This window comes from Micropterus salmoides, unplaced genomic scaffold (genome assembly GCF_014851395.1).
Source record: "Micropterus salmoides isolate LMB-PRFRI ecotype aquatic unplaced genomic scaffold, ASM1485139v1 Ms_hic_scaffold_20, whole genome shotgun sequence".
Lineage (NCBI taxonomy): Eukaryota > Metazoa > Chordata > Actinopteri > Centrarchiformes > Centrarchidae > Micropterus > Micropterus salmoides.
In genome coordinates this window covers 16354531-16380499 of record NW_024041151.1, presented here as the reverse complement: position 1 = coordinate 16380499, position 25969 = coordinate 16354531, and the positions used below count along the sequence as shown (strand labels likewise).

General features: G+C 40.3%; 1 protein-coding gene across 2 annotated transcripts in view; it reads left to right on the top strand.

The window, feature by feature from the left end:
- Positions 1-25969, top strand: part of bmpr1bb (bone morphogenetic protein receptor, type IBb) — a 58372-nt gene that overhangs the window by 26874 nt on the left and 5529 nt on the right. Inside the window, exons 4-5 of one of the 2 annotated variants that reach the window (XM_038733505.1) lie at positions 12973-13300; positions 24553-24712. In XM_038733505.1, the coding sequence (XP_038589433.1) occupies positions 13210-13300; positions 24553-24712 (251 nt within the window). In that variant the 5' untranslated portion in view covers positions 12973-13209. The remainder of the gene's footprint in view (positions 1-12972; positions 13301-24552; positions 24713-25969) is intronic. The other variant, XM_038733506.1, reaches the window with a different exon arrangement.

Genomic DNA, 25969 nt, shown 5'->3' with positions numbered 1-25969 from the left:
ACCGTTTCCCGAGTTGTAAAGTCATTCTTCTGATTTTGGCGTGTTCAGGTGCTTTTAACTCAGAATATGGAAACAGCATGGACTGGCTACTACTAAAGATGTGTTGGATTATCATTATCAGAGCATATAAACAACACGTAGACATCTGTTTCCAGAATTTGCGTGACAAGCAAATGGCATGTTAGCAAAAAAAATGTATATGCAATATGTGATTTTGCACTATTAATCAATAGTGTCTGCCATGTTTCTACGTGTATGACATCAACAACTCAGCAACTTGTGTACTCCAGGGGGCTTTCACAGCTCTACTGTGTTTTCTCACAGCTGTTATAATTTCATTTGCTATTATAATTTCAAAACTAAAAGAAAATGCATACCCACTAACTGACTTGACTTTCCTTAAAAGATCTTTTCATAGCTTTTGTCACTAAGACAAGAATTAAAAAGTCTACCATTTAGTGACCACCCTGTATGTTATGTGACTACGCCTTCATTCATTCATTCAAGTCTGTCCCATCACATCGGGTTCACACTTTCCAGTTTATATTGTTTTTGACAGATTTGACACAAACCATGTCGTCCAGGCTGCTCTCTTCATTAAACATTTCCTGCAGCTTTGGTATGACATTCCTGCACGCGCTCAGTGCACACACACAATTAACGCTTGTTAAAGAGCATGTGATATGGTAAATACACGACCGTTTTCCCATAATTACAGCATCCTGTGAACCTTAAAGGAAGCAAGTGCTCTTTGTCTTTCTGAAAGGTCTGAACCTCAGACGTCTCAACCTCTCTCTAAACGTAATGCCTCCTCCTCTTTTTCAAAAACATCATGAAAAGCTTAAAAATTGCTCATCCTCCATTCTCCTCACACAGACATAGATTCTGTGCTTTTGTTGCATTTTTTGATTATTTTGACCCTATTACTGTCCTGTCACTTCACTCTCTGTTGGTTATTTAGCACTTCAGTGGCGAGCAGGACTAATTGGAGCAAGAGACAGGTGGAGCCACTCTGTGGCAATCAGTCTTGTTAGTGGCAGGGCTATAGCTCACACTAGGCGATCTTTTTGTTTTTGCAGTGCTCACACTGGAAGGAGGGCATGAACTTTTGGCACACTCGCATATGGGGCCCTCTGAGCAGCCTGCCAGGCTTCACTTATTGTGGTTAATGTCAGTGTTCTCTGTGTAGCACCAGTAACTAAGACGAAACACCTCTCCATATGAATATGCTTTAAAAGTCCAAGCTAATTTCACTCTTGCAATGTAGTCTCTCCTCTGCCAAATCTGCCATTTAAACTCTTTTGGAGCTTCATATAATTTTTTTCTATGTGTTCATACAGATTTCAAGATATAAGATGATACCGCTCTGCATGGACACAACTCAAAATTTTATTTTTCTTGCTGCATGTAGTCAGACGAGTATCATCTCACATCCTGGCACCATCAAACACCTCTAGGTCCACTTATCTGTCTCTTTCACCGATTTCTCTGTCAGTGTGTGTGGTAATGTACCAGTTTGGTAATGATGTATCGGTGTGAGCGTGTCCACTATTCGCAGACATGTTGCAGTATAATGCAACCAGGCAGGTGTGAGGGTCACAGCCAGTTTGTGGGCCAGCGTCTTGACCCCTGCTGTCTGCTTTGTCTGACCGTCAGAGGAACCCCTTAATTAGACCCTTTGGTTTGCAGTGTCTGCCCGACGCAGCCCAGCAGACACGCAGCAACAATCCCTTCATTAAATGCTCCTGGTTGACTTGGCAAGTAGAGCCTCGGTTTCGCAATCCCTGCTGCACAAAGGCCATGTTAAGAAAATCTCCTGTAATTTTTCACTTTGAATTGTGAGCACCTGCTCCATTACTGAGAAATGACTGTGTGTAAACCTTATTTAGTAGAATATTCTGAGTCACCAAGCTGCTATGGATGGAACTTTTTAAAATTACTTTGACTGTTTTATCATCAAACGTTGTCCTTTATGCTTGTGTCTCATTCTGTATAAAGGAACCATTAGCGCTGTTGGAATAAGCGTGTTGCCGACCTGCACTACAAATACATTTATGCGGGCTAATATATTGTGTATGTACTGTACATTAGCCTATGTCAGATCTGTAAAACGTTGCTTACATTCTATTTCTTTCCCCCCAATTTGTTTTTCTTTGTGAATGCAACAGTTCAAAATGATTAATTATAGGTTTGCAGACTACTGTGTTATTTCAGCTAAATGTTGCCTTTGGTTGGTTTGCAATGTGAGTACATGTTGTGTTGTATTTGTTAAGATGCCAGAGCAGAGTGATAAAGTGGCCAGAAAATTAATGGGAACAGAGCTGCGAGGGAATTAAGGAGACTTACTCAGTAGAGATCCAGATAGACCTGGCCTAGTGACCTTCAGTGGTAGAGAGACTGAGAGAGAGAGGGAGAGGGGAAGGATTTCATTTTGCTGTTCTTGGCCGGTGCATGTCGTTGCTCCGGCCATGGAAAATCACAGAACACTTTCCGAACGGCACTTTCACAGCCAGACAGACACTTCTTTACGTGGAATCCCTCTGTGAAGTTGTGTGGCTGTTTTGTAACCTCTGTGCCCACAGTTGAAATCTGAGCCACAGGTGTGTTTCAGGCACAGTCACTAGTTGGGCCACAGGAAGGGCATTGTGCATTGTAATGACAGAGATTACAATGTTGTGCCATGAAGCGATTTGATCAGGTTCTCATGAAGAAGCAACATTGGTGCATAAAAAGAAAAGTGATCAGGTTCTTTTCAGCTAACCTGATATTTTAGATTCTACTTTATCATAATTTACCACAGCTGTAGTTGTTTAATACAATACTAATAGGATGATGTCAAAAAAAAAGTAGTTTGTAGTGGTGCTGTAACATTGCATTTGCACAATTGTCAAAATAGTATATTGCATTACAAATGGAACACATAAAAAAGGAAGACAAATGACAAGCAGACCCCAAGTGTCCAACAAAACAAACCACACAACTTCTGCGTAATTACACAGTTTAAAGCACCATGTTGTCTCAGTGAGTATGTCTGATCTTCTAAAAAATAGCTATAAAGCAGTTTGAGACATTGTTCTGGTCAAATAAAACATAACAAAGCCAGTGTAGTGAAGTGTTCTCAGAAATGTTATAATTATCAGTCTGAGCCACACCAATGCTTCTCTTGACAATTTACAAATGCAGGGCTGTAAGGCTATGACGGTTGGACCTGCTGTCTTGCCCAGAAAGCCTTCCAGTCCCCTCAAGGGAGTTTCAGGCAAATCATTCGGGTTCAACTACTTCAAATGTGCTGGTTTGAACATTATATAACAGAATTGTGGTGGTGGTGGTACTGGTGTGTAGAGTGCATTTCTACACACTCATTAAGGTCATTAAGGTCTGCGAACCAATCTTTTCTTGTTGTCCGTAAAACACGACTCAAGAGCAGGGGGGATCGAGCTTTCTCAGTCGCAGCCCCGACACTGGGGAATGAATAGCCTCTTCATGTCAGACCGGCACCAAGCCTTCCAGTTTTTAAATCGCGGCTTAAAACACATTTTTATTCCTTGGCTTTTAATCTGGCATGAGAACTGTATGTTGTATTTGTCTGGTGTTGTATTTTGTCTATTTATTGTTTCATGTCAATGTACAGCACTTTGGTCAACCTGGTTGTTTTAAATGTGCTTTAAAAATAAAGTTTGATTGATTGATTGACAATTACTGCCTTGCTATGTTGCTGTCAGCTGATGTCTAAATCATATTCAGGTGCACAGCGCGTGGCACTCATGCCAATACTGTTTGCTCCTGCAGCTCCCCAACCTCCCCAACCTCCTCGTTAGGTGCTATATTTTGGTATTTTTTAGATAAGATTTAATGTCCATTTACTGTATTTGTTAAGATGGGATTCATTCTCCCAGCAGATTCCTTGCTGCCACCCGCATTCTTAGAGAGCCCACTCAAAGATCACAGCTTTTTTGGCCAATTCCTTATTGTGTATAGAACTAAAAATAGGTAAGAAAACAAAAAATAATGATACATTAGGCAGGGGGCAGCAATGTAGAGGGCTTTGTCACACCAGGTCCAGTGCTTGGTCCTGGATGGTGGAAACAGTCTGACAAATAGAGGCTGAGTATTTAGCGATGGAGAAGGGCAGTTAGGTAGCGGGAGGAGACTTCCAGTAGGTTATGGTGGCCTTTGTAAGTGAAGAGAAGAAGTTTGAATTGAATCTGTCAGACAGGGAGCCAGTGGAGGATGGAAGATAAATGAGCTTTAAGGCATTATTGGATTTACAGGGTATTTGCACCAATGTAATAAAGTACCATGATTTGTCAGGTGTTTAATACACTGGATTAACCAAAAGGACACATTTTATATTTCTCAGTATTATTTTCAGAAATTGTATTTATGATATAGAATTACATATCTCATTAATGGAAATTTTATTCATGTGCTGACTTTGTGAGAATGTATGTGTTATATATAAAATACAATGTGTCAAATTGCAGCTTTATATGTCATCCCTGGTTTTAGTTTCTTGACTGGCTAGAAGCAGTGTGAAGTGAGATTTTTATGAGTATCACAAAACCTTTGACATTTACTGCCTGGCACAGACAATTGGCTTGCAGAAACTGTGCAGTTGCAACAAACTTAATTATTACCTGCACACTGTGCATCTTTATGCCTGTCTGAATGCTGTAAAGTATGTGGATACATCATGTTCTCTCCTTGTTGTCTGGAACACAAGGTTATTTTACACAGTTTTTTTTTTACTGATTTAAACAGTGATATATATTCCTATAGGAGCACTTAGTTCTCTGTTTGAAACTTAAGATGAGGATTTGAGTTTTTGAGTGATGTGCACTCATAATTCTTTAAAACTAATAGTACTCCTGGTCCTCCTGCATTTTCCAGAAGTAATACTGGCTAACATGAAATATTGGCAGAAAAAAATTATTCAAAAGAAGTGATCAGGTTTCAGTGTTTTTCCGTATCTCACTATGTTGTCGCATCATGAAAGAAAGATACAGTGAGACCGGCTGAGTGAGAGAATAAGACGGCGTGACAGACAGAGGGAGGGGAACGAGGGAAAATCTTGCTGTGACATCCTTTTCACCCCTTATGAATGACGTTTTTCTTCACTCTCAGCATTCTTTGGACTTCAAAGCGTCAATCTCAGCAGAGTGATTTGGCCCTACTGTTGTGTGAATCTTGAATATTCATGAGATCTTTCTTTGCCTTGAGGCCTGAGAATCTGCTGGGGATCTCACCATATATTACCATATCCAGATAGATAGATAGATAGATAGATCTATATATACACACATATATTAGATAGATAGATAGATAGACAGTGGTGGATATAGATGTTGTCTGATGTCTTGTACGAACATTAGGGCTGGGAATCACCAGAGGCACTAATAGGACTAAATCTAATCCATTAAGCTGAAATATTGATAAGGATAGTGGTGGAAGCAGTACTCAATTTTCATACTTAAGTTAAAGTACAGATACCACACGAAAAATCCAGTATAAGACTACTTCAGGTAAAGTAAAAAGGTACCTGGTTTTAAAAGTATCAAAAGTAAAAAAACAACTTCACATTCAAATCTATAGATCTAAAAAAAAGGCAACCTATCTTTTTGAGGGGTGGTATTATGCTCATTTTCAGGTTCAAAATCTCATTTAGGGGTTGTACCAGAATAGGTTTACATGGTTTAATTTTCAAAAAACACCATATTTTTTATCATACTGCACATTGCTGCAGCTCCTCTTTTCACCCTATGTGTTGTACGCGCCGCTCTTGAGCTACAGAGTGATGCATCTTACTTGTAGAAAATCTTTGTTGGGAGCTGCACATGCGCAGTTCCCAGGCAAGGACTACTAGCCAATCTGAAGCAGAGAAGGGCGGGTCGTAAGAAACAAGGTAGTGTGATCCAAATCAAAGCCGCTTCAGACTGCGACTGTAACCTAGCAGATGGTATAACTTACTCAAGTCCACAACATCATTGTTCCACATCTTACCATTAGGACAAAACGTTGAACTGTTGCCGGTGTTATGACGATCTGTGCTGCCTTGCCGAAAAATGCTACCATAGCGCAAATCGATAGACTCGACTCTACTCGGCCCTGCTCCGTTTTCCATTGCAGACAGTACCCAGAGATATTACGTAGCTTGTCGTCATAGCGACGCCACACACAACTGCCGCAACGTAATGTTCAATCCGACACACACCAGCGATCCACACAGCTTTCTCTTTAAGTTAAAACATTTCAACATTCCTCAAAATGTAGACAGATAAGCGGTATGAAAACCTTCCAGCTGTGTTTTCCTCTGCCGTTGTTGCTGCAGCGGTCTGTGTGACGGCGGGAGCAGAGGGCTCTGTGAGCGGGCGGCTGGCCGGCCTCACACGCTCCTCCCGCGTGTTAGCACAGGCTTCCACCGCAGCCACTTGTGGAGCTCCTCAACTCCGAAAATATTCAAGCATTTTTGTTCCGCCATCACTTCTCGTAAAACTGTGAATATTCAAAATCTACACAGCTGATTTCTCACCTCAAAACATCTCAGAAGTGGTGATGAAATAACATACAAAAACTGTAAAACTTTCTGTTGCTGGCCTCTGTCTGGCGGACGCAATGATGATGCAGTGAATATGTGAATATTCTCTCTGACCAATCAGCAGTCTGTTGTGTTTTCACGTTACATTTTAGTATCCCTCAGCTCGCTTGGAACCTTGATGGAGGTGAGGTGATACGAGAAAAAGTACCTGGAAGCAGGTACAGGTACAACATTTCTACAATGGAAAACCAAACAAAGGCAAGTCGAGCCAAAGGGCCTCCGCTCAGACTAGCTTGGTTTGAGGGCGTGCCTGACCCCGCTAGCCGCTTGGCAAGCTTTATGACACGTTTTCATTGTGACGTCACAAGTAAAGGAAGTGAAGGGCTGGACTACAAACGAGCTGTTTTCAAGCGGTTCAGAGCAGAGCTTTCTGTGGGAGATGGGAACTCCCTTTGGGCTGGACTTTGGGCTTTTTCACTTTGCAAACATGTTACATGCACAAAAAAGATATATAACTCAATAAAGGAGAGGGAAAAAGCCAAAAAGCATAATACCACCTCTTTAAATTCACTCAAGAAAGGTTTGAATAGAGCAGTGCAAGTTTCAGTGAAACACATGAAGGAAAACTGAGTCACAAGAGGACAAGTGGATATTTCCTATACTGTGTGGTGGATTACCCTTCATTAGTATCCCCTTCAGAGCATCTGATAGACACAGTTTGTGTCTGTATGTTAGAGACAAGGAGGTGGAAACCGAAACTAACTGAAACACTTCATCAGGTGAAGGCAGAAATCTCACCACAAATCCACAGAGATGTTAACTTCAGCACCACCGATAAGGTGAATGGTTGGCTTCAGTTTTAAATTGTTTATACTGCAAATCTTTACCAGTTACGTTTCAGCTTGGTCACAAACTGGCTGCGCCCAATCTGGGGCCAATCTGTCAGTTCATTTGGTGGAGCAGCACCTGTTCCATTAGGGTCTGAGCTGCTTGCGTATGATGCTGGCTGTAAATCTCTGGACGTGCTCGTACTTGCTGAGGCTGCCATTGTTTCACCTGGGTCTGTGTGACTTGGTAAAGAAGTCTGGACTTGGTCTGTGCTAGTACTGGGTAAGGCTGGATGTGGACCAACTGTGCTTGTACTGGCTGACAATCCCACATCTACTCTGCTGACAAACTTAAGTATAGCCCCTGTTAATTATACATGTTTTCTACATACATTACTGATATCAGCTCCATCCATCCTATTCAAATTGGCTCCCCAGGTTTCCTTCAATACATTTTCAAATATAAAATCCTATTTATACTAGACTAGGCTGAATATGTGATGCTTATTATTTTAAATGAACATTTTAATATTTAATGTCAATTAATTGCTTTACATCTTGCGTTGTTGTAACTCAACCTTGACTGAAAGACAGATAATCACTGTCTTGATTTCAAATGATGTGTGCCAATGAGGAGTGCCATCACATCCGTGTCTGGACTGGTCCCACAGATGTTTCTTGCTGGAATGCGTGAGTTTCATTTTGTGCACCCGCAAATGAACGCATTTCCATGCACAACACGGTTATCTTTTCCGAGCAGCAGTTTATAAACACCATGGCCAGTCGGCGTTAATCAAACGTAATAAACAGTTGTATTTCACTCTAACATTCACAGTCACAGTTTGGCAAGCAACCTGCTGGTTGAAGTTGATTCGCGCAGAGTCAGCTTTATCAGTTTCACATTTGTTTTTCAATGCTGCTCCACTCAGGTGCGCTGCATGAGTAATTATGTGTTCTGCAGAATGTCACAGAGTAAAAAGTCATTATTTGCAACAACTAAAAATACTCAAGTCAAATACAAATCTGGAAAACAACTACTAAAGTAAAGTAATGAAGCAATGAATGTACTTTGTTAATTTCCACCAGTGGATAAAGACAGTAACCTAATAAAAGTTTTAGTTCTGCTCCATAGTAAAAAAGATATCTTACAACTTAATGAGGAGAGGAAACAAATCTTTGTCTAGCTGGATGATGAAGACGGTGTCATGCTTTCTCAACTCTTGCACTCCGACTGGACCATCTGGGGCAGACAGCTGTGTTGCCACGGTAATAAACTGCTTTCCAGAATTCTGTGACAGCAGTTTTAACACTGAGCTGCTGAAAATCCTCCTAATTTCACAGAGATGAGGGTCAGTTTGGCCCCGGCTGGAACATCGCTCATGATACGCATTCCATCTCTGCCCGAAGTAATTTCATCATCTGTGTTCTGCCATGGCTTTTTGTTTCACAGGTTAGCGGTGATTTTTCACAGTCATCCATCCCATTCTCTTGCAGTGTGATGAAAGGTGTGTTTGCTCCTTTAAAGTCCTTTTCTGAAATAAAAAACGTGGCTCATTTTCATGGTGCATTGTAACTCAACTGCTAGTATTATTGTAAGATCTCCATTTCATAAGAAAATGTTTGCCTTATGAAATGGAGACAGATTATTACAAACAACCAAGCTGCATTAATTGATCTTTGACTGCTGGAGGGAAGAGTGTGGGGGATACAGAGTCTGCAAAAGAAATTGAAAATGAATTCACAGCTGAACTACCCCCAACACCTCCCTCCCATTCGCCCCCAAATGTAAACTTAATGCCCACTGTACTAAGGTCAAAGCTAGAAATGGAGCAGCATGGATGAAAATACAATGCCAGCGAAAAGGTTATCTTTACATGGGCCACAATGACAGGTGAAGCGGTACTTGACTTGTGTACAGTAATTTCTCCCTGTTTATGTGGGTGGACAGAAATGTATTATCGTATAATGTGCTTCATAGCGTTTGCAATGCAGATGGTCTCTGCATGGAAAGTGTACAGCAGCTCAGAGGATGGTTTCTGTTTTTGTAGCAGAGCTCTGTCAAAAGGTTGAAGAGTTTCTGTGATATCTGTCAATTGCATTGCAAATTTAAATGCTGTCTCCTCCAGGGGTAAAAAGCTGAGTAATGTTGAGTCCTTGTTGTGCTTATTTATACACATTTATTATAACAATTTTGAGCTGTGAGCAGAGGGTTTATACTGTTAATAATCAGGAAACAGAATAGGTGTTGTCAGGAGCAATGAGGTGTGTTTTTCTTTTCTCGTGAAGAAAGTTAGAGAGCTGAAACCATCTGTATCCAACTGGATACAGTGTTCCAAGATGGCCAAACATTCCTTCCAAAAAAAGTTGCTCTATGGGTTGCGCTCTACATGGGCTTCTCACGTTTTTTGGCCCCTTGAGCATGCTCATTTCAATCCTGCTATGGCTGAGCCAGCTAGATACCTTCTTAAGTTTTTGCACACATGAATGGCATGAAAACATGGCCAGAATGTGTACTGAATGTGACACTGGGAAAATGTATTGATTGAGATATAGCAGTTTATCTGGTTTCCTAATTATTGTGCCTATGCAAGTCTTTTTGGACCTGGGGTTCTGACTGTGGCCACTGCATCAGAATTTTTGCTTTGCTGAAACAAGTTAACTAGCAGATATGGCTTTCAAATTACAAAAAATCCTTTTCTGCATGTCTGTAATAATCAAAGAGGTGTTCCAGAAATTTAGTACTAAGTTCTTCACAAAGTTGGGAGGCTTGCAAGAGCTAAATAAGCAAAATAAATAAATGGTCAAAGTCAAAGCAGCGGAGGCTGAGATATCCTGACATTTAGTCCCTAATATAGGTCAATTCTGAAAAATCGCTGGGTCCTACATTTCCCATAATACAACTCAATAGCATCTTTCATTAGACTTCCCCTGCCTGGTAATGCCCTGAACATTTAAATTGCATGCCCCAGTTTGTAACACAGGCTTTCACTTAAAAATGTGTAATTTTCAGATCCAACCCAAGTTCACTCACATGACATCATCTGGCCAGAACCACAAAAGAAATGAAACCGCTATTTTCACAAGTGAAGTAGTGCTTCCCATGATAAGTAAAGGGAATGTAAAGCTGGTGTAGGCAATGTTGGAGAACTAGCAAGAGACAGTTAGGTTTGTTAAAGTATCTAAAAACATTCCTTTAGGCCTCCCTCCAAAACCACTCCCCCGAAACACATTTTCATGCGTAGTGCACGGGCAATATGCAAACAAAAGGTAAACAGGCAGTTGGACAAGCCAGTCATTTCATTCGGATGAAATGATTGGTTGTGCTTATTACAGTCCTGCAACACAGATACTTGATTTTTTTCAGTTTGTGTTGGACCATTTGATTTATTGATTGCTGTCGGGATTTAAAATGGATTTCAACAAATGTAACAAAACAAGCTTCTGAAATAAATTGCCTACCCAAGCTTAATGTGAGAAAATGGTGGAATGGACCTTTAACCCACCTTTTAAATTGTGTTGTGGCGCTTGCATGTCTAATGTCACTATTTCTCATTCCAGTTGCAGCAAACATTGTGGTTTCACAGAATGATCGAGGTGCTGACAGAACAATTTCTCTGGCAATATTAATCATCCTGCAACTATGCGTGTGATGACAGATGAGTTCTGTAGTTAAAATTCTACTAAGAAAGGGGAGGGGAGGAAAAAAGTGGGAAGTAAAGAGTTAATTTCACTGAAAGCAAGTCTTCCAACCAGTCTGCCCCACTTTCAACCCCTTTATGTGAAGGAGTGACCCCCACCTACAGAGCTACTCACTCCCCTCAACCCCCCATCCCTGTGGGCTGAGTAGGCTTTCTGAGAATACAGCAAGGCTCCACGCTGAGCGTTTGATGGAGCGCAGAAGGGTGTGTGAGGTGCACTGACCCATTCACATTGCTCCCCATGCACTCATGCTCCAGAATAGGCTGACTTATCACATGTAATACACAGCAATGCACAAATCAGGAGTGACAGCTATAGGGCCAGTGAAGCACTGGAGGGGAGAAGTGGCTTCTGGGAGCTGCTGTCCCCACCCAGTCAGACTTTAAGAGGGGACAGGTGTGGGGTGGAGAAGCCCATTTGGCTGCTGATGTTGTTTTGCCCTTCCTTCATCACTGCTTTAACCAGGACAGTTTTGTTTTTGCTTCTCTCTAACCATTTGGAATGGATAAACATCTCTTTCTTCAAGGAAACCATTTCTTTCACTTATAAGGATCTTATGTGTGATTGTGGATATTGGGCCATCTCCAACATGTTTACGATATGTGTAGGTGCTGCTGTAGACTTGATGTAATCTGTCTAATAGCTCACATAATCCTCTTAACTTGTAACCCACATTATTCTTTCACCAGTGGAATGTGTCCCTATTGTTATATTTTTTTTTCTTGCATGTTTGTATGTGTGTCTCTGCGTGTTGGATTAGTGTGAAGTTGCAAAGTTGTGGTGGTGCCTGGAGGTGTGAGCTTTAATCACCTCTAATCACATGACGTGTGATGGGCTGATCCCTGCAGATCTACAAGCGTGTGCGTTTTCACCCCTTTCACACACAGACTCACATGAGGAACTGAACACAATCACAAACGTCTGAACTTTAATACCAGACTCTTGGTTGCAGATTAATGCCCGGTCTTTGTCATTCACATGGCACCTGTGTCTGCAGCTGTAGTTCCATACACATTACATCAAGACGGGGTTGTTGAGAGGTTGGTTGCTTTTTCTGTGTTTATCACTGTGGATTGTTTTCTTTTCTATTTTTATTTTTTGGACTTTTTGTGATGTATACTACTACGGAAAATTCTTTATTGCAATAAAGAAAAACCATCACCCCCATGAACAAGTAATGTGCAGACAGAACAGTATCTTTTCAGTAACAGAATTTCTTGAAAATTGAATGGAACAATGTATTTTCTAAGTTCATGTTTAAACATCTTTGCAGTTGAGAGGAACATCAGGTATGTCTGGCAGAATGTGCTCTAGCAACGCCGTAGTTTCACACCGAAGACAAGCAGTGCAGCCAAGATGAATAACCCACACTGATCCATTCACATCAACCACAAATTTTGCACTGGGTTCTCGCTTTGTTGCGTCAAACAATTCTGAGCTCTGACTTGCACGACCTTGCAGGATTTGATACCAGATGGTTTTACCAATGTATATGTAAATGTTGTCTGCAAGTTTATACTCCTTAGTTCTTACTGTAGTTTCTGTGTCCCTTTTCGCATGCTGTGGGTTTGTGTGCCTTTGGCAACAAGTCATAATGCTTTCATTGCTGCCTTTCGCACCTCATTCAGCCCCGTCCCACATCCATGGCCCTGCTTCACACCCTGTTGCCCCCTTCAGTTCTGCTCTCCTTTCTGTGTATGAGTGATGTGAGGATATGTAATGTGTATGTCTGTTTGTGTGCGTTTGAAAGAGAGAGAGGCTGTACGTAGATTCAGATATACTCAGCTGTCCCTTCTGTAGTGAGCCGGTCATAGAAAGGGCCGGACAAATAGCACAGTGAGAGAGCAGCTAAGTAACACCCCCCCCCCCTCTTTTCTCCCCCTCTTCTTTCTCTGTGTCTGTGTCTCCCAGGCTGTCAGTGTGGACTAGTGCTGGAGGCTGCGGGGTGGCTGTGGGAAGTTCCTGAGAGTGCAGAGAGGTAGAGTGGCAGTCACTCACAGAGAGACACTTGCACAGACAGAGGACTGGCGCTCTTTTACGGAAGGATATAAAACACAGTGTTACACTTCCGCCTCTTTGCACGGGAGTGTTCGTTGTGGCAGCACCTTAGGGATTTGAAGGAGGCGGGCGACTGGGGTTGTTGCTGGCATGATGGTGGTGGTGTGGCTGCCTCAGGAGTGGGCTTGGCAGGCTGTTCTCCTGGTGACTGGACTGGCATCACTGAGCCGTGGATCTCATGGTGAGTACTGTGGTCTTACTACTGTGTGTTTTAACACTTCCACTGTTCTGCTGCCTTTATGTTGCATATCTTAAGTTACCGCGAGGCTGATGAGGCTGAGGCCTTCATGTGATGGCTTTTAGTTTGTCACTCATTGGCTAAACTGTAATATAAAGCAGCATGAAACAAATTGAAAGAATAATAACATAATTCTTCTTAGGTATCTATGTTGGTGCTTTGGGATGTAGACAAGGTTAAATACACTTTGTTTTCACACATTTTATTGTAAGTATTGTTAGGTTGCAGGTTGATCGTGCTATCTGTGAGGTTATCTGTCTATTTTTTACCCTTTGCTATTTATGATGAGCAAAAGCTATTATGATCTCCACTGGGGCTACCATGAGAGCGGGTGTGCATTTATCTGCCCCGTCCTCTCCCTCTGTCCCTTCCCAATCCCACTCCCCCTTCATGTTTTGAATTGTTTGAAGATGGACAGCCAGTTGTCTTTTACGATGAATGCCAACAGTGTCACGGTGCCCCGTAAGGTTGTGACAGGCGGGGAGGGTCGACAAGCTCCCAGCCTCAAGAAGATGACACTTGTGCATTTGTTCTGTTTCTGATCACAGAAAGGAGGTATTGTTGGTCAGTATGGTATGGTTTGGGATTTCCTCTTTTTAATATACGCAACACTAAGTTAACCATTGTCCTTAAGTTTTCACACATAAATTGTTTTATGATGTCAGTGTTGCCAGGCTTTTTATTGGAAATGAAATGATAAATCAATCAGTCGATCTACAGAAAATGTATCTGCAACTATTTTTATTTACTACTATGTAAGTCATTTCGATTTCTTATATGATAATAAACTGAATATCTTGGGGTAGTGGACTATTGGTTGGACAAAACAAGTAATTTGAAGATGGGATGGGCTTGAGGAAATTTTGGAGAAACCATTAATTGATAAAAGTTATGAAAATGAAGCATTTTTGGTTATATTTGTTGAAATTGTTTTTACATCCCGTCAGCAAACAACAAATCAAATGCTTAGATGAAAAACAAAAGATTGGCTGGCGGACCTGCCTGTCTACCTGCCTACCTGTGCGCACCATGCCCGTGCACTCATTGCATATAAAAATGCTGTCTCTTGCAAGTTTCTTCAACATTACCTACCCTAGCTTTGATAGAAAATGAATCCACAGATCGCTAATGAAAGTAATCATAAATTGCAGCCCAACGTTCACAACACAGTTGGGTGTCAGGCTGTAAAACCAACGTCCGGGTGCACACACACGCACGCTCGCACACACACACACACACACACATACACACAGTGTTTGTAAATATTGCCATTAAGAGATGGTCTGGAAAATGTCCCCACATGACTCTGTGCTGCAACTGAATTTCACATGACAAATGGAAACGTCAGATCTTTAATTTAACCAATTTATGCTCTCCTGGTGCTGCCATGGCGTCTTCTTGGTATACATTAGTAAGAATATACCCATAGTGTATGATAGATAGTGGATATAGTGTCTATGTGTTGTATATGTTTGTAGTTCTCCATTTAGTATGTAGATTTGTCAGGGTGTTTCTTTCCTCATACAGTATAGATGTAATAGCACCTCAGTATATTTACAGAATTGTCACTGATACATTTTTGGAGTAAACTGGAAAGCTCTAAAAAATCACCAGCAGGAATGATAAGCAGGTTATGTGATTATGGAAAAGTTGGGTAGAACATAACTATAATCAACTTCACATTGGAACACGGAGAGGTTTTGATTTGAATCCTGTTACAAAGAGATTCTTTACTGAAAGTGTGTCAAAAATAAAGACCAGCTGTAAAACCCTCATACTGACTGAGTGGTTCAGAGCTAGCTGTAACTTTCGCAGTTGGTCACCAAATACCTCAGCTGCTGATGAATGTTTCTTCAGAGAATCCCCTTTATTCGTGTCTGTGCAGACTGAGCTAAGTGTTCAACCTCTCATCCAATATTAGTCCAGCGTGTTTGAGGGTCAGTAGCCACATGGATATAAAGGATGTGGGAAGATGAAGTGAAATACAGAAAGAATAGCATTAATTCTCATTCCCAACAGTCTGGCTATACCTTGACAGGAGGCAAAGTTTCTGCTTGTTCCCGGCTGTTCAGACTGACAAAAAGTAGGTGAAATGAAGCTGTTAGAAACATTTCATACTAAAGCTCTTTCTCTTCTTGTTTTTTACTCCTTCTGTTCACTTATTTTCACCAATACTTGAGCCACCAGTTTCTTTTTTCTGTTTCCTCTGTGATCTGATCTTTTAAACGTCTCCCAAATGAGTAAAACATGTGGGAGGTTGCCCATAAATCTAAGTAGCACAGTCAATTTGCCACCTGTTTCTACAGGCTTGTGAGGTTCACAGAGAGTAGATGAGCCCTAGCCTTCCGGTTACACTGTGGTGGAAATACGAAGAATTCAGTGCAGTTATGTGACGATAATACCTTTTTATGATGGTTACATTATGATGTTTGTTTTGGTTCATTTCCTCCATCCACAGTTTGGTTTCGCTTTGTCACATGTAACACAAAACATGCTGTGTGACCATGAAAACTTAAATGTGTCTGGGCCATGGCTGCTAATATGACTTCTACGTTAAGGCGAGACACCACTGTCCAAAATTATCACTGTCCAAAATTATGATTTTGCTTGAATCTGTCAGTTTTCAGATTTCAAGTTATTTTGTGACTATTATTACCATACTTTAATAAAATGTACAAAACAATATTGAATAATATATATAAACATTATTATTTGTCTAAGTTATTCCAAGTCTGTTAACCGCAGATTGCGTAAATTTTGTCTTTGTTAGTATTTCCCATGTAAAAGTTCAACTGGTCTATTTAAAACCTATTGAATCATATATCATTTGAAAGTCTATTTTCTAAAACACAATGTTGGCTAGTTCATATATCATATATCTATAAGTCATGTGTTCATGTGACAAACAGTTATGTTTATGCTAAGTGTGTTTCTAATGCGTTAGCTAATCTTTAACAGCCGTTTTCTCAAAATGACATGTTTCCTGTAACCCATGTTATTTTTCATATCCAGTTTTATAGCATTTACAGTGCTATTTACAGAGTATTTTTTTATTTACATACTGTTTATCATTCTCATTATTGGTGGTATTTTATCTGTAAATATGTGGGGAAAAGGTGTCTGTTCATATTCCCTGATCATATAACTGATTTTGAATAAATCCATGAAAAAAAAATATTTTGATAAACCCTTCTGTAAATGTCTGGCCATTTGGTAAATTATCACAATAAAACCAAAATAAAAGCTATCTGACTCTGGAACATGGTATATACAAATCAGGGCATATTTAATGAGGAAATACCTCATTTCCATCCATCCATTGTCAACCGCTTATCCTGCGTACAGGGTCGGTGGGGGGGGGGGGGCTGGAGCCTATCCCAGCTGACATTGGGCGAAAGGCAGGGTACACATTGGACAGGTCGTCATCGCAGGACAAACACACATAGACAAACAACCACTCACACCTAAGGACAATTTTAGATGTCTTTGGATGGTGGGAGGAAGCCAGAGCACTCAGAGAGAACCCACACGGACACGGGGAGAACATGCAAACTCCGCACAGAAAGGCTGGGGCAACCAGGGTTTGAACCCACAACCTTCGTGCTGTGAGGCGACAGTGCTAACCACTGTACGCTGTGCGCCGCCACCTCATTTCCGTATATAAAAAAAAAAAAACTAAAAGCGGTATGTATACTTCCAGTTTTAAAGTTTCATTGTGATATGAGGAAAGTTGAGAAAAAGATTATTAGACTGTGGTGTCTTGCCCACAGTGGTCCCTCACCATAACCATCCTCTGGACTTTTGGACAAACATCTGAGGAGCTGTTTTCAATGTGTTTTCATTCACAGCGATCTTTGAATATCTGAAAATGTCAGTGTGTCTCTGAAGGAGTATCCAGAGTTGGTATTTGTTTTATCTTCATCAACAATTATTAGTTTTACTGTTGCTCCGCTTTAGTTACATGAGTGTGAAGGAGTTTTTGAGGTTTGTTAGAAACTGACTACTTCTAATTACAAAACGTTTGGGATTTAGGAGAAGGAAAAACAGAATAATTTTGATGTTCTTTAAGGGTTGATATATTTGTAATTTCATTGAGAACTTGTTGTTTATTAGTTACATGAACGTAATTCAGATTTATAGGATATTGAGCTTCAAAGTGTTCAGCCTCCATGACATTTAAAGGAGATGGATCCTCATAGAATTGGTTTACAACACTGTTGACAGAAAAATGGATTAAATCTAACTACATATTTGCAACAGCAAACAGCAGTTTGGAAGATATCTGTGTAGAGCAGTGTTGTGGAATAAGATCAGAATGTAGTGTGGTGCAGTGGTCCAGAAGTACAAAACAGCAGCAGTTGGCCCATGGCTCCTCCAGCCTTCTGTGCACTGCTTCCTGTCAGGATGTGGATACGGTTCCCCCACACAGAATTTGATCCCCAGGCAGATGTGCTGCTCCAGCGGTCAGGCATGGGAGCATATACTGTGTGTATGTGTGTGTCTGTGTAATAGTTGTTCATGTGCACATGACTATAACTGCCTTGTGACATTTGGAAGCTTAGGACTACTTTTTGCAAGTTCAGGGAGTACTCAGGGGACTACTAGAATGCAAACGTCCTCCAGCTCTAAACTTTAAAAAAAATTGCAGCTACTGTAGTTTTGATTAACATCGTTCACCTAGTGTTAGAAATTCAGGATTTTATCAACACTGAAAATTCAGTCCTTGGTTCATTAATCTTAAGCATATCTGGTTTGAAGTTTTATAGGGACCTTTAACAACCTTGAGTATAAACAGAAGCTTCGCTTTTTTGGCAGAGGTAATATTATGGGGTAAAATGACATATTGTGGTGGCGCAATGGCTGTAGCCTCTAGATGTGTCTGTAATGGAGACCAGCATTAGTCAGTGGTTTGTGGCTTTTTCCAGTAAGTCCAAACCACATGGATAGATCGAGATGAATTGATGCGCGTTGAGGATAGACAATGTTAAAAAACATCTCGAGCTTCAAAGGAGTCAGAACAAATAACAGAAGATAGGATCAAGATAGTGTGTAAGTATGAGGATGCCACACACAGACACACACTGTGGTCAATACAATAGCCTTGGTTTCATAACAACTCCAAGATCTAAGACTTTCTCTATGTACACAAAAGGCCTATTTCTCTCAAATATTGTTCACAAATCTATCAAAATCTATGTTAGTGAGCACTTCTCCTTTGCTGAGATAATTTCTATGCAACATCATCACCGAGATAAGCGCACAACCAGGGGGCAGAAAGCAGAACTCTGTCTTAGCGGCTTATCAGTTTATGCGGCATATCTAGCAGCAGTGTTGGGCAAATTACTCAGAAAATGTATTGAGTTACTTTTTAATTATTACTCATTTGAAAAGTAACAATATTACTTTACTTATTACTGGGTATTAAAAATAAATAGACAGAACAGATCCAACTTGAACGAATTTACAAACAATGCGTAATCTACGTTGATTGCAGCGGTTGACTACAGTCTTCTGACCAGCTACCAATGCACTTTTGCCACCTGGCTGCACGCGCATCCAGTAGCGTTTGTATACAAGAAACTCGTCTATAAAGGGAAAGGGATTTTATGAAAATAAATATGGAATTATTGAAATAATCAAACTTTATCGCAAAAGTCGGTTTGTCTCTGTGTCTTCTGTGTTTGAGTATTTTGTTGTGAATATAGCAGCTACTGTTCCTGTACGCTGGCTGGATGCTGTATTCACACCCCTGTAGAAAGTCTCTGTGCAACCAGTGTTAAAAAGGTGAGGTTGGGGTACAATGTTTGGCAATGTCTATGGCAGACAGGTCCCCCTCCATAAATCTGTTGTGGTATTATTGCTGCGGGTGGTGGGAGCCTCAAAGTGACCATCACATTCCTTCGCCTAGGCAATATGGTCACGGCCGGTAAACGCAGAACAGGTTGCTGGAAGCTGTGCAGTAGAAATAGATGACCTGATGTGGGTGTTGCAGCAGAGATGGAGGAGAGAGTGTGGAATGTGCTCCTCAGTCACGTTCTTCTGTGTGTGTGTGTGTGTGTGTGTGTGTGTGTGTGTGGCAGAGGCCTTTGAAGCCTGTAGGGGGTTAAGAGGAATGATGGTGCGTTGGTAGGGTGGAGGAGGATGTATGGCCTCTTTGCAGGTTGGTTGTGACCCCCTCAGGGTCAGAGTGCACTCTGGAGACACTGGGGAAGATGTCTCCTTTGAGTAGGTGATTTATCATGGCCACCTGGAGTAACTTATCTCCCTTTTCTCTCATGTCCTCCTCTCCGTTTGTGATGAACAGTCTGTGTGAAGTTCTCAGCTCACAGATTAAATGGCTATAGTGCTGTGATGTCGGCTCTTGTGAAACAACCGTGCTAATTGGAATACTTTATGCAGAGATTTTTGTTTTCATTTTCCTAGACTTGAAATTCCCCTGTCAACATTTCTCTCCTTATTTATTACCGGTAATAGCAGTACTTCTGTACTGCATTGATTTCGAGTTGTCTCTTGATGGAAAAAGTAAACCCAATATTATAACAGCATATATATCGATTGGCAGTGTCCGTCTGGATTACAACTTTAGTTGCATGTAAGGGTCACATCACTCACTTCTATCCCTAGTGCACAGAACAAATGAAAGAACCGCCAAATGAAAGGAAAGAATTAGCTTTAGTTTTCAATTTCAAATAACTTTAAGGTCACATAGTTTTTATGTCATACTTGTACCTTGGTTTAAGACTCTGCAACTGTTAAAGCCTGATAATCACCCTCATCATCTTTGCTGAACTGGTATGAATGGTCATATCCAAGATAATTTATTTTTTAATCTACACTGATTTCTAATGAGAAAATAAAATCAATTTTCAAAAATCAAATTTTTTTTGCCAAATAATTCAAATAAAATGTGACATTTTGCCATCTATGATTAGAAATAAGAAATAGTTGTTAGCTTTTTCAGTGTGAAAACAGCGAAGTGATTAATAAGCTAAGTCAGTTTTTTGTAGCTATAAACTAGGTTTTTTTAAAAATCTCTTTATTTTCTTTAATAGTCAGTTCAATTCAAGTTTGTTTGTCCTGTACTCACAATTTCTGTCTGAATGAACTTCATGAAAACAATAAGTGAGAGACAACCCCAACCTGCACAAAAACTGGCCTCACAGAGATGAATCCTTCTGCCAGGACTGTGGTGCGTATATTGAGGAGCTGATAATAGGCAAACAAGGGAAAAAGATATTAGAAAATGCAGCATTTAAAATATTCAAAATTAAAACGAATGAGAGCTGCTGGAGAATCATTTATATCTGTGCAGTACAGTTTGTTGTTGTAGCTTATTTTTGCTTTAACCAGTGATGCGTGATACTGTCTGACACACTTGTGCAGCACAAAGATGTGTACAGTCATGCTACTTCTGTCACCACCAAAAACTTGACTGAAAGTGAGGTGGGAGGAAGTGTCGCAGACCACTCAGATAGTGTTCCGCCACAGACGGCAGAAATGAAAGGAGATGACCAACACAGTCATGTAGACAGCAGATGAGCTGTCATCACTAATGCAGATAAATATGGAAAAGCTGAAGCCAGTGTGGAAGTGCCCAAAGATGCACTGCCGTTGATGGTGACGAGCTGTGACTGAACGATCTCCAGCTGGAATAATTCACTACATGTGACTTCTAATTGCTTCAAATGTTTCTGTGTGTATGTTTTCCACAGACTCCCAGTGTGTGTGTGTGTGTGTGTCTAGTTTGAGGAACAGCCTGTGGAATGTGCGGGGGATGCAGATCAGATTTCGGGGTGACCTTGAATGTGCCCCATAGCTGACACAGCAACTCTGTGTGTGTGTGTGTGTGTGTGTGTGTGTGTGTGTGTGTGTGTGTGTGTGTGTGTGTGTGTGTGTGTAAGACAGAGACAAAGAGAAGATGAAGTGTGTGCAATTATATGCTAACATGTGTGAGATACTATTGTGGTTTGTTATTGTTATTATATGTCAATATTTTAGGCTGTATACCCAAATCATGCTTTGGGTCTGTTTACTTACAGGGCCAGTATTACAAATTAATAAAATTAGGCAACTCTTTACATTGGATGATCCCCCCACCCCCCTCCGCTTATCAGTGTGGTGTTTAAACTCTCTGTTATAAGTGTAACTCATATAGCCTCTCCCTTAAGACTCTTGCTAGCTTTGCATCCTATAAGCTCTTTAATAGTCCGTTGAACTCACAGTGACTCTGTAGTAAACCACCTCTTATATACCAAGCACACTCACTCTCACAAACATATACACACACACACACACACACACACACACACACACTTTTACAACAAGACAGTCTTGTGAAACCTAAAGTTCTCGAGAAATTACGACAGACTGTACATTTATAATATACATTCTCTGTTAAATTAAACCCTAACTTAAACTTAAGCTTAAGTGTGCTGAGCAAATATTAAAGTAGTTGTGATTGGAGTGAGGTATGCAGGAAACTTTCCAAGAATGCAATGTATGTGAGGGCATCATTAAATGCTTACTATGTTTAGGAGGTGAACATAAATTTGTTGTACACTATGTTGTGCAACCAGATATGTGCTGCCACTCTGCATACTGCATGTTGAACTGTGCATCACGTGGTTTGAAGAAGTTAGGTTGTGTAGGTGTATTTTTGTATTATTTGAATCAAGTGGTGATGATTAATTGGTCAGGTAACACTCTTACTCTCCCTTCTATGGATTTCTAAGGCAGTACTCTGGTTGATTTTAGCTTTACAGGTCAGCGCTTAACCATCCAAGTTTTAGTGTGACATCTCTTCAAGGATGTAGATTTACACACTGCATTTGCTTTTTACTCTAAATTGGGATTCTCCTTCCCTGATGTCAGCTTTTCTGTATTCTGTAGCATTTTTCTCTGCTGCTTCTTTGCATACTTACTGCCTTTGTCAAAAAGTTTACAACACAGAGCTGATATGGTCATAACGTATCTGAAAGCCTCACAAATTCATGAAACAAGCCTGTCTTGTTTTGTTTTTTTGGGTGGTTATGTTTTTTGCACACTTGCAAAGTAGATGTGATAGACAAACCAAGGCCACCGTGAGGGAGGATCACAGCACCTCCACAAACTTCCCCTCTGACAGAAACAGTAACAGATTCATTTGGAAGGACACAGAGTACCACAGCCAATGTGTTTATATCACACTCAGCCTTTTCATCACGTAGTCCTCAGCAGGATTACTCATGTCTCTTTTCAATAGCTGGCTGGCTTTCAGGCTGATGCCCTGCTTAGATCTACTTACACCTTTCACCATAAACCCATCCACAGTATAAGGAAGCTATTCTAGGATTTTATGGATGGACAGATGCTTGGGAATGTTTCTTTGTCATGCAAACTAACTCAGCATTTTCAATGCAAATGAGTAATTTGATATTGTGGTTTGTGAAAATCTAAATTTTTATAATATAGATATTAAAGAAAGAAGAAGGGGAAAGAGAGAGAGTGAGAGGAAGACATCCATCTAGTGTGACACAACACTGTTCAGCTCTCTGACCACAGATGTCTTCAGGGACGAGCTGCTGTCTGAGCTAGTTTTATTCTCCACCGATGAACGTATGCGCCTGATAAATAAAGGTTGCACATTTAACACATTTAACCTATTTAACAGTAGACATACATTTAATAAAAAATTTAACACATACTTGTCTAAAGATTGGACTTTGAACATTTCATTTCTTTCAGGATAGTAGCTTATGCGTTAATGTTCCAGTTGGTGCCAACGTCAGACAGTGGCTTTTGAATCAAAAATACACTTTAGTTTTAGGAATACATACTATTGTGTGTAAAGACAATGTGATCACAAGTATCAGTTTTAACATTTATTTTCCACTATGGCTTGTTTGTTTGTTTATTTTTGTTAATTTTACTCTTGTAAAGTAAGTGAGTAAGTGTAAAGTGAAAGATTGGTAGTACCGGGCAGTGAAATAAATTCTATAATGTCGTTGTTTTCGGCCTAAATTGCTTTTAAAGGTTTCCTTCATAATTAACATTTCATGAAGTAGTTACATGAACATATATGTGTACAGTTCGGAAAAGTTCCATTTGGTTATGTTGGCATTACTCCTGACTGACAGTCATTTACACAACTAAATAACTGAAGATGGAATTCCCTTTTTGTTCAAAGCGCAACCTTGGACTGCTTCAGTGTCCAGTGGCAGCTGTGAAATTTAACACTTTCAAGGACGAGCAAGTCCAGAGCAATAATATTTATCCTACTCCCTGTTTATGTGAATACAACTGTACTGTATTACTGCCCTTGGCTTGACTCAGCTGTGTATGTTTTGGTACTGTAGTTCACTGGTAATTGTCTGCTGGAAATGTTATTCCTCCTCTCAGAAGAAAAACACTAAATCATCCCATATATCCAGTAACCCGTATGCTCATAATTTTGCTTTTGTAGTAGTTTTGACAACAAAATAGTATCTGTCAATTGTCTTGTGCCATTTAGAGATGGGAAGGAAATAATTTCTATTGTGCAGGCAGAGGATAAATAAATATATAAATTAATTAATTAAACATTTCTAACATGATAATCAGTTCTGTTGACATTAAATTCTATTTCTGTTCTCTGTTGGTTTGGAGTACTTGTTTTTAATGGAATGATTAACATGAAGAATACCATTAATGATATTATAAAGCTCAACCTCTGAAAGTTTTGAATCTGTGCCAAATTATGATACATAGGTTCTACTGAATCTTGTAGTAATGTACTCAGCCTCATACACATTTCAAAAGCACTATGCATACTCACATGAAATACACAGACCCTTGTAGGCGTGCACTCACAGACTCTCTCTCACACACACACACACACACACACACACACACACACACACACACACACACACACACAGCACAAAGACTTCATTCTGGTGAGTAGTGTTATTCTGGTTCCAGACTCCATGCAGGTACATTGAGTCGAGTCCATAACAGCAGGCTTGCTTTCAGCAGCACATATTCACACTTTCTGTGGATTGCATTGCCATGGTAACGCTGCCAAGACAGGGAGATTCTTTGATTTATTCTATCTTTAATTTTGCTGAGGTATGTGTACTTAAGTTTTACTCCTCTGGCTTTGGCTGAGCCAGAGGAGTGTCCAGATATTTTGGTCTGCCCTTGTGCTCAGTCCGGTTTCTCTCTTTCTCTGTGTACAGCCAACATGTTGGACACCATGCTGCTGAAGAATGGATGGAAGGGCGGATCGGAGCAAAGGGCGGAAGAGAGCAGCAGCGCAGCCACAGTTTCAGCTCAGAACATACTTTGGTGTCACTGCTACCACCACTGCCCCGAAGACTCTGTCAACAATACTTGCATGTACGGTGAAGCACACACAGGACTAGGCTCACCCACACACATGCACACCTGCCGACTATAAAAATAACTCTTTATATCAAGGCTAGTAAAAGACAACACAATTCATTATCCAAATAAATTTCCCGTGAGACGTCTAATTACCTGTTCAGACATACACAAATGTTTACTTTAGCTACATTCTTTAATGAGATCCCTCAAGCCTTTTGAGAGACAGTTTATTAACACTTTAATTAGCCAACCCACTCAGATTAGAGAGATTAATACTCGTGCGTACGGTATGTGCTGTATGTTACAGAAATGTACGTGCACATTATGAATAAATACATATTATATTCATATTAATGTGTATAAAGAGTCAATTTAAGATGGATGTGATGGCATTTTCTAAGGTCAAACTAGTTTGTGTAACTAGTTTCATCATCATTTAATCTCTAAATCCTTTTTTGTTCACCCTAATGGTTTGTATAGGCCTATAAAATGTAAAAATAAATAAATAAATGTTTACTACAGTTTCTGAGACCCCAAGGTGACCTCTTCAAATTGTATTGCCTAACCAACAGTCTAAACAGTCGAAAGCAGAAGGTCTTCACACTTATAATCTGGAATCAGCAAATGTTCAACGTGTTGCTAAAAGATGTTGTTAAAAATTCTGAAGGGCTTTTCTTTTGTCAATTGTATAATCAATACAACAACTAATCATTAAAACTATATCTGGAAGCATTTTGGACCAAGTTCCAAGTGACATCTTGATTCATTAAAGGGGAACCGATTTCACACATCAAAGTCTGTGGTAGGTATTTGGGAAGAGTACTGCACATGTGAATAAAATTGTATGAAGCCTTTTGTTGCTCCAGAGGAAGCTGCATGGGATTTCATAAATTGCCTCAAGTGAGGCACTTGAGTGAGTGAGTTTAAAATGAAAAGAAAATGTGGGGGTGTGGAGTTAAAAAGAAGTGCGCTCATCAGACCTCTGTGGCCCACTCCTCATCTTTGCTTGAGGTTAGCAGCCCGAGGCTACAGTTCCAGCTACTATCATAACACACCTGAATCTGTACAGTCGAGTGATTTGAGTTGAGTTTCATTTTTGGAGATCTATACCCCAGGTTTTGACAAGGTCTCTGGTTCTGCTGCAACAATTTAATACGCGATCAAAATGTTTGAAATACAGTTCCTGAATATTTACCGTTTAAGAACTGTTATGATAGTTGAACGATTGATTTGAAAATGATTTAGTCTCAAAAAGCAGCTTCAGTACTG